The 9,496-nt window shown below is 49.7% G+C and overlaps 1 protein-coding gene across 1 annotated transcript in view; it reads right to left on the bottom strand.

Moving 5' to 3' along the window:
* Nucleotides 1-9,496, bottom strand: part of POR (cytochrome p450 oxidoreductase) — a 49,135-nt gene that overhangs the window by 2,044 nt on the left and 37,595 nt on the right. Inside the window, 5 exon segments of the mRNA XM_028708883.2 lie at nt 1,252-1,337; nt 2,468-2,613; nt 3,365-3,632; nt 4,778-4,927; nt 6,449-6,630. Coding sequence (XP_028564716.2) covers nt 1,252-1,337; nt 2,468-2,613; nt 3,365-3,632; nt 4,778-4,927; nt 6,449-6,630 — 832 coding nt within the window.

The following is a 9,496-nucleotide window of genomic DNA, read 5'->3' as shown; positions in this document are numbered from 1 at the left end:
GAAATAGTGCTTCAGGTTAAGAACAGAAATCGGGCTCCAGCAGCGCGGCGGCGGCAGGAGGCCCCATTAGTTAAAGTGGTGCTTCAGGTTAAGAACAGTTTCAGGTTAAGTACGGACCTCTGGAACAAATTAAGTACTTAACCCGAGGTAACACTGTATCTACTTGCACTCTGACGTGCTTTCAAACTGCTAGGTTGGCAGGAGCAGGGACTGAGCAACCGGAGCTCCTCCCCTCGCGGGGATTTGAACCGCCGACCTTCCGATCGGCAAGTCCTAGGCTCTGTGGTTTAACCCTCAGTGCCACCCGCGTCCCGAACCTTCAGGTTAGGCTGAAGCAAACTGTGAAAGGAGTTTTATGCAACTTAATGCAGCCTCATGGGGAAACATTTTTCTTGGAAAATGAGCGGAGGACTCATTGCATCCAAATCTGGTGAGCAAGCCCTTGATTGAAACATCAGGAAGAACTTTCTGATAGTAAGAGCTGTTCAACAGTGGAACGGACTCCCTCTGGAGGTTGTGGACTCTCCTTCCTTGGAGGTTTTTAAGCAGAGGTTGGATGGCCGTCTGTCATGGATGCTTTGGTTGAGATTTCTGCATTGCAGGGGTTTGGACTAGATAACCCGTGGGCTCCCTTCTAACTCTAAAATTCTACAATTCAAATCCTATGTCTTAATTTTTAATGGCTCACAGCTCAGTGACAGAGCAGAAGGCACCAGGTTCTGGGAGGAAACCCTGCTCAACAAATGGAACTCATGTTGGGTTTGAAGACAGATTCCCCATCGTTTTGGGAGACTGAGGCATCATTTTCTTTCAACTGAAACACGGCTCTTGAGATACACAGCCTTTGGGTGGAGAAGTTCAGCTTCACCATTTCTCGAGAACTTTCAGTAAATACTTGTATATGAAACTGACTATTGTAAGTCAGGCCATCGGTCTGCCTTGCCCAGGACTGTCTCCTCTTACAGATATAACTTCTGAGCTGAATTGAAGATCTGGAAGTTGCCTTAAGAGAGTCACCCAGGCCAACTCCTCTGCTCAAGGCAGCAACCGTCCTCTGCTTGCATACCTCCTCACTAAAGGAGAGTCCACCTCTTCCTGAGCCAGCTCATTCCAGTCTCGGAGCAGCTGAGGCATTGAGGAAGTTTCTCCCAAACGTTTAGCCAGAGAGGCAAAGGCTCAGAGAGGCAAAGGGACTGCAGCAGCTGCCTCAAGAGAGGGCTCTGCACACCCACAACCAAGCCCCCTACTCACCCGCACACGTAGATGTGCCCGTTTCCTTCGTGGATCAGCTTCCAGACATTCTCCTTGTTCTTCTTCAGCAGGTGCTGGACGTAAATCTAGAGAAGCAAAAGCAGATTGAGGGGGTGGGACGGGGAACAGAAGCACAAAGCAACTTCCCACCAACCCAAACTCACTCTCTCTCAAAACACACATAGGCAAACTCGGCCCCTCCAGATGTTTTGGGACTACAACTCCCATCATCCCTGACCACTGGTCCTGTTAGCTAAGGATGATGGGAGTTGTAGTCTGGAGGGCCGAATTTGCCTATGCCTGCCTTAAACGCCCTTTCCAAGTTTGCTGGGGCTGATGGGAGTTGTAGTCAAAACATCTCGAGGGTGTCGGGTTAGCATACCGTGTGGCATCCACTAGGAGCAGCCAACATGGTAACTTCCAGGTGTTGATGGACTCCAGCCCCCATCAGTCCCCCAGGAAGCACAGGGAATGGGATTATGGGAGTTGTATTCCAGCAACACCCAGAAGGCGTTACAGAATCTTATCCTCTGCTTCATTAAAACACACACACACACACACACACACACACACACACAGGGAAAAGATTCTAGTCCTTATGATTGCAAAGGTGACTTGGCACATTTAAACAGAGAGGAGCCAAGGGAAGACAACTCTGAGGAAGGGCCCAGGTGGACAATTGCAGTGGCCCTACCACAAACTCGATCGGAGAGCATATATATCGGCTTGGCAAGAGTTCTTTGCCATGATGCCATGTTTCTCAGCTACACCTCCTCTCCCATCAGTGCAACCCCCTTTCCCACCCCCTGAATAGGCCTGTCAACCCTCAGAAGTGATTTGTGTGCTGCCTTTGTATTTCAGATGCCCCACTGCTGATTTCCTCCTTTTTATGCTGATGCTCTTATGACAATTTCCATTTCACCTTGCACTCCTTATTGGAGTTGCATTTATATAACTGTGTTGATCCATATGCCGGACAGATAGGACGTTGTGAAATTTATGTCGCATGCGCTGAACCTCCACGTGGCCTTCAGATGAAGGACAGTACATCAATTTAATTAAGAGGAAGACAAGAATGAAAAGGAGGAGGGTGATGGCCTCCCTGCAGTGTCAGAATTACGCTTGACTGACAAAGCCCTGCAAAAATCAAGGGAGGTGCACAGGATCACAGAGTTGGAGGAAGCCCAGAGGATCATCTAGTCCAATGCAGGAATACCTTCTGAGGTTGGTCCCTGGAGAAAGCGACGTTGAGCTGAGTGAGGGCCCCTTCCTTGAGAAGCTTGGCCAGCTCCTCCTTGTAGAGGTAGTCCTCGTTCTCGTGCCGACAGCCATAATAAAGCACCGTCTCGCCCACATCCTTGCCTGGAACGGAAAAAAGACCCCCATCCTTCACTCTGGTGCAACTTATTAACAGGGCGCCCCCCTGTGATGGAGGCTGCCCACTGCGCCTCTGCGTGAAGCCCTGCTCTGAACTGGCCTCCCAATCGCAAGACTCATTTTATTTTATTAAACTTGTATCGTGCCCTTACAAAGGAGCTCAGAGACAAAGAAGGGGGTTGCGGGATGCCATCTAGCTTTCCCTCCCAAGGTGCAAGAGCCAAGACAGGGAGGAGTGCCCTCATTCTGATTTGGTTTCAGGCAACGCCAACATTGCCTGGCAGCGTTGACCTCCATTGCATCAGCAAGCCAGTTCAGAGCAAGGGCAACGCTTCACGCCCTCACTCTGATTGGACTTCACAACATTGCTATGTCACCTGGCAGCACTGGCCTACAAAGCACTGTTAAATCAAATCAGAGCTCGACAGTGCTTCATGCACCCACCCCAGCATTTTACAGGGAAAAAGAACTGCGGAAGCCATGGAGAAGCCAGAGGTTTCTACAGAGACACCTCTCCATCTAAGTCATGCAAGGACAAATTTCAGGCAGGCAAGAGCAGTTGCAGCAGGCACAAAGCAAGGCCAATGAGCGGCCAGAGTCCCATAGCACTCTAGGCCTTGAGATCCCTCACCCCTAGTGCAGATTGTGGAATTCAACAACAAGCCATCCCATTTGCCACTGGCATGGCCAATCAGAGCCCAGTAAAGGGGGTGGGCTTGTTTGGAACGGCACCCACCTTGCTGCTTGAGCCAGCCCCGCTCCTGGATGAAGCCCATGAAGGGGGCAATGCCAGTGCCAGGCCCGATCATCAGGACGGGAGTGCTAGGCTTGAACGGCAGGCGGAACTGGGACTTCCGGACATACATGGGCACTGTGGACTTGTGCCCGTTCTCGTTGGGCTGCTTGTTCTTCAGCCAGCTAGTGGCCACCCCTTTGTTGATGCGGTCCGTCTTGGTCTTGTACTCCACCAGCACAGCACAGATGTGGATGGAGTTGGGTTGCACCTGGGAAGGGGGCAAGAAGAGAGGGAGAAGGCTGTTGGCAGGGTTGGTGGAGGAGCTTCAAGTCACAGGCCTGGGCCGGTGACACTGGAGAAACAACCAGCGACGGTCCTGCAGATGATCCCAGTGACCAAGCCGGGATAGAACGGCTCAGCAAGCCCTGTCTTCCTCTCCCCCACCCTTCACCCCCAAAAGCATCCAGGCTGCTGCATTAAAATGAAACACCACGAAGGGCCAGGCATGGAATGCCAACTGTCAGTGCAGCTGGTGTGAGGGAAGTAGGAGGTCAGTTTGACCAGTCCTAGGGGAGGAATCCTCCACTAAAAAATAAAAGGACCCCTGGACGGTTAAGTCCAGTCAAAGGAGACTACAGGGTTGTGGCGCTCATCTCGCTTTCAGGCCATTTTTAGGCATTTTCCCACAGACAGCTTCCCGGGTCATGTGACCAGCATAACTAAACCGTTTCTGGAGCAGCAGAAACCAGAGTGCATGGAAATGCCGTTTACCTTCCTGCCACAGCAGTACCTATTTGAGTACTAGAACTGGCATGCTTTTGAGCTGCTAGGTTGGCAGGAGAGACGCGGGTGGTGCTGTGGGTTAAACCACAGAGCCTAGGACTTGCCGATCAGAAGGTCGACGGTTCGAATCCCGTTGCTGGGTCCCTAATCCTGCCAACCTAGCAGTTCGAAAGCACGTCAATGTGCAAGTAGATAAATAGGTACCGCTCCGGTGGGAAGGTAAACGGCGTTTCCGTGCGCTGCTCTGGTTCGCCAGAAGCGGCTTAGTCATGCTGGCCACATGACCTGGAAGCTGTGCGCCGGCTCCCTTGGCCAATAAAGCGAGATGAGCGCCGCAACCCCAGAATCGGTCACGACTGCACCTAATGGTCAGGGGTCCCTTTACCTTTAGGTTGGCAGGAGCTGGGACAGAGCAACGGGGATTTGAACCACCAACCTTCTGATCAACAAGCCCAAGAGACTCTGGTTTAGACCACCCACATCCCTAACCTCCACTAAAGGCTAGGGCTGGCAGATGGAAAGAACTGAATGTCACACATTAACCACCAGACAAGGCCTGCTAGGGTGGGAACCTGAGGAAGCCCCGGAACACCTCCCTCCCACCCTCTCCCTGCGCCTCCCGGTGCTCACCTTGGACGTCGAAGCGATGGAATAGTAGCGAGCCTGCAGGCGGGGCAGCAGCTCGCAGAGGTGGTCAATGGGGGGCCGGAGGGAGGGCGTGTCCTGCAAGATGGCCAGGATGTTCCTCCGGGCTTCAACGACCCAGCTGAGGTACAGCGACTGCGTGGATCAAGGAAAGAAGAGACGCCCTCCAGTGAGCCACATATTATGCTGGGAAGGCCCACAGAGAGATGCACTTGCTCGTCAGTGGTTCCTAAAGGGAGAAGTAGCGCCCCCTGGGGGGCAGGGGCGGTGGGAGGACCTGGGGTTTGGGGTGCTAAAAGGCAAGGAGGGCTGTTGGGGGGGGGTTCCCCAGAGGTGTACATTTTGCTATGTATTTTGTTGTTTTTATATTGTAATTGTATGTTGTGAACTGCCCGAAGATCTACAAGCATAGGGCGGTATACAAATAATAATAATAACAACAAAGTAGTAGTAGTAGTAATAAAAATAATAATGTATCAAAAAGCTGGTATCACTGGATCAAGTTCATCCATTTTGTTGAATTAAACTAAATAGTTTTAATGGGATTAATTAATTAAATGTGCCATTTGTTGCTACTGTTTGAATTTTTATTCTGTTAGTGGGCTGTGCAAACCGCTTTTCTGAATAATGCTTTTTGGGAGGGTAGGGGGCACTGGGAGTGAGTTCATAGAACTCAAAGGGGACCGCGGCCCAAAAAAGATTTGGGAATTACTGAGCTACAGGACGTCCCCAGAAGAGGTGCGCCTCACTTGTTAGAATGACCCACAATGATGCATGCAGACACAGAGAACCAAGAGGAGATTTTAGTGCAAAAGGACTGTAAGTTCTATGGCAGAAGACAAATACTTAAGGCTAAACAGACCTGAGCATGTGCTCAGCTTAAGAATTTGTTTTCAGCACCACGAAGGATCCAAGCTGGGAGGGATGGGGAGACAAAGGGAATTCTCTCTCTGGTCAAAGCCCTGGAGAGACACTGCTGGTCTGCAAGGAGAATCCTGGCGGAAAGGGCCAGGAGGTAACCACTCGTGGCTCCCTGTCCTACCAAGCTAAGTGTGAGCTGGTGACCTGAGCTCACCTCCCTCCAGTCAGCTCAGTCAAGGGTCGTGTAGACAAACGCAGGGCTGAAAGATCATTTGAGCGCAGATCATCTCTACGCTGACGTGAGCTGAAAGCAAGTCCTTCTGGGGTGCAAAATCAGGGCAAACCTCCAGCTATTATAATTTCGAGAACTGCCGTTCTGGAAACTGGGCAGTTCATCAGCTTGACATAACAAAAGGGAATCAATTGGAAGGACTCCTGGGTTAAGGATTGGGGGGAGAATACGAGTTTCTGCCTCTCAGCAATCAAAGCAGGAATCTGACATTCAATGAGGTGAAGCAACAGACAAGGGAGTATGTGATTCACCTCTCTTCCATGACCAGTTGCTCTTTCTTGAACAAGACTCCTCTAAGTCTTGATGGGGAAAGGGTTAAGCTGGCACGCAAACACATGCACACACTTGGCTGAAAAACAGCCCCTGCCCCACTCGGCTTGGCCCACTACGCCCGACACACGCCGACCAGCTCCGGAATTGCAGAACGCTAATCAACGTTTTCTGAGACATCGCCTCCACGCCACTAGGGGGGGCTAGCTGCGGAGGGTGTGGCCGGGACCTACCTTGCCTTCGGTGTGGGAGGAGGCCATCTTGCGCAGGTGCTCCTGCTGGGTGGCGTCCGTGGCGTACTGCGCCAGCTCGTAGAGGACGTTGGTGCGGGGCGGGTTCGTGATGTCCAAGTAGTAGGTCAGAGCTGTGCGGTAGGTCGTGGGGCAAGGGAACGGGTGCTTCTTGTTGGACTCCTCTGCAGGAAGGAGGTGGAGAGGGGAGAGTTGGGGAGCTGCGCTGCCACAAAGTACAGCTGCGGGGGTCTTTTTCTGAAAGTCCAAGCAGCTCCCCAACCCTTTGGTGGGCCTGCATGGGCCATGGTTATCAAAGCAATTTGATGCTGCCGTTCGTGGTCTCGATTTGGAAATTGGGCTTCCCTTATAGAGATGGCCCCAAGAACCACCCCGGGGATGCCCTGTGAGCTGTTCCATCAGCTATGGAACTCCACGTGACTGGGGCTCAGAAATAATAATAATAATAATAATAATAATAATAATAATAATAATAATAATAATAATACAGTGGTGCTCCACAAGACGAATGCCTCGCAAGACGAAAAACTCGCTAGACGAAAGGGTTTTCCGTTTTTTGAGTCGTTCCGCAAGACGAATTTCCCTATGGGCTTGCTTCGCAAGACAAAATGTCTTGCGAGTTCTTGCGAGTTTGTTTCCTTTTTCTTAAAGCCACTAAGCCGTTAATAGCCGCTAAGCCGTTAATAGCCGCTAATAGCCGTGCTTCACAAGACGAAAAAACCGCAAGACGAAGAGACTCGCGGAACGGATTAATTTCGTCTTGCGAGGCACCACTGTAATAATAACAATAATAATAATAAATTTATACCCCGCCCATCTGGCTGGGCTTCCCCAGCCACTCTGGGCGGCTTCCAACAAAATATTAAAATACAGTAATGCATCAAACATTAAAAGCTTCCCTAAACAGGGCTGCCTTTAACAGTGGTCTCTCCCACTCTGTGATTTCCCCATTTCCTCTCTCTTGAGATTAAGGCAGACCCCCCCCACCACTCTCACTGAGTTTTGGTGGCAGAAGCGACGCCCCTGTGGAGAAAAGGCTGCAGCTCTTGGGACTTTTTAGTTTAGAGAAAAGGCAAGTGAGAGGTGACAGGATAGAAGTTTTCCAGAGATGGAAAGAAGATAAAGTTTCAACCGGAGAAGAATGGCGGACTAAGTTGATGGATTATGCCGAATTGGCAAAAATGACCGGAAGAATCAGAAAACAGGAAGACCAAAATTTCTGTAAGGAATGGGGGAAATTTATAACTTATCTTAAAAACCATTGTAAACTGTTAAAACCGTTGGTAGGACTGGAATAACACTTGTAGTTTAATGGTGAATTTTGGACATAATGGAGATGTAAAAGATTCCAATTATCATAAAAGATGCAGGAGGAAATGATTAACTATAGGACCCACAAAGGGAGGAGGGAAGTCCAGAAGATCCTTTGGAATCTTGTTTTTATGTTGGATATTGGATATGTGATTGTAAAACTTTGATCTGAAAACCAAATAAACATTTTTTTAAAAAGTAGTTTATAAAATTACACGTGGCATGGAGAAAGTGGATACAGAAAAACGGTTTTCCTCCCTCTCATAGCAGTAGAACTCATGGGCATCCCATTTAACTGAATGTTGGAAGTTTTGGGACAGACAGAAAAAAGTCCTTCTTCACTCGGTTAAACTATGGAACTCCCTCCCACTGGAAGCAGTGATGGCCACCAATGGATGGCTTTAAAATGTTACCAGGGGCTAATAGCCACAATGGCTATGCTCTGCCTTTGCAGCTGGAGGCGTAGATGCTTCTGAAGGGCAGTTGCTGGAAACCACAGGAGGGGAGGGGGCTCTTGGGCTCAGGTCTTGCTTGTGGGTTTCCCAGAAGAGGCATCTGGGTGGCCACTGTGAGAAGAGGATGCTGGACTAGATAGACCACTGGCTATCTGAAGGGAACTCGTGCAAGCCCATTCACGCTTGAAATCAGAAAGGCTCAAGTGAGAAAAATAACAGCAAATGAATGGGACAAGCAAGAAGAAATGAGCGTTACGAGAACCGACACCCTGAATGGCCTCAATCGGCCACTGGGCAAGGAGCCTGCCTGAGGGAAAGCCAAACTCCTCAAAGATTCTGGGCAAATGCAAAGAAACTGCAGATGACAGAGTTATTCAAGGCACTCCTGTGTCTCCACCACCACTTAACTGTGAACTCAATGGGGTGAAGAGAGCTCTGCAGCCCACAGAAAATGCATGGGTGATCTCAGGTTCATAAAGAGCATGGGAAAAGGTTCTGGAAGGCAGGCTAGACTTCAAGCCAAGGAACCAGACTGGACAGCTGGGCGCCAAACAGCTTTAGATCCAGAACTCAAGGGAAGAGAAACTGGTTCTGCCAGAAAGCTCATTCCAAATTGGATAGCTGTTTTGTTTTTCTTTTTTAAAAAAACTTCTTTGCGCCAACATGGAATTAGATTGTGCAAGCAGAAGCAAGTGTTGTATAGCAAGTGCAACTCTGTGTGATGCCATAAAGAGCGTTCAGATTCGGAAATGCCTTTGTGAGTAGACAATTTTATCAGATTCTTGGAGAGTTACGCCTGCTGCGCTGTAGAAGGCAGGTGGACCTCTTGTTTGGTACACAAAGGAGCACCAAGGAGGGGAGAAGATTAAGGGCTTGTCTTATAATTATAGAATTGTTGAGTTGGAAGGGGTACCGAGGGTTATCTAGTCCAACCCCCTGCAATGAAGGATTCTGGGAAATGCAGCTAGTTGAGGGTGCCGAGAGTTGCTGGCAGGCCCCCATTTCCCTCAGTTACAATTCCTAGCGTAGTTAAGCAATCAAACCCTCCTCACAAAGAACTATGGGAAATTTTAGCTCTGGGAGCTGAATAGGGGACTCCTAGAGACTCAGCACCCAAAACAAACTCCAGCTCCCAGACTTCTCTGAAGGAAGCCAGGACTGCTTAAAGTGGTGGTATAGTGCTTTGAATGTATTGTGTGAATGTGGCCATAGTGTGCTGTAAGGCATTAAATAACAATGAAGGAGGTTTAGGTAAGGGTTGCCA

Source organism: Podarcis muralis, chromosome 15, assembly GCF_964188315.1.
Source record: "Podarcis muralis chromosome 15, rPodMur119.hap1.1, whole genome shotgun sequence".
NCBI classification, from domain to species: Eukaryota; Metazoa; Chordata; class Lepidosauria; order Squamata; family Lacertidae; genus Podarcis; species Podarcis muralis.
The sequence above is the reverse complement of the archived record's forward strand: the minus strand, read 5'-3'. Positions and strand labels throughout refer to the sequence as shown.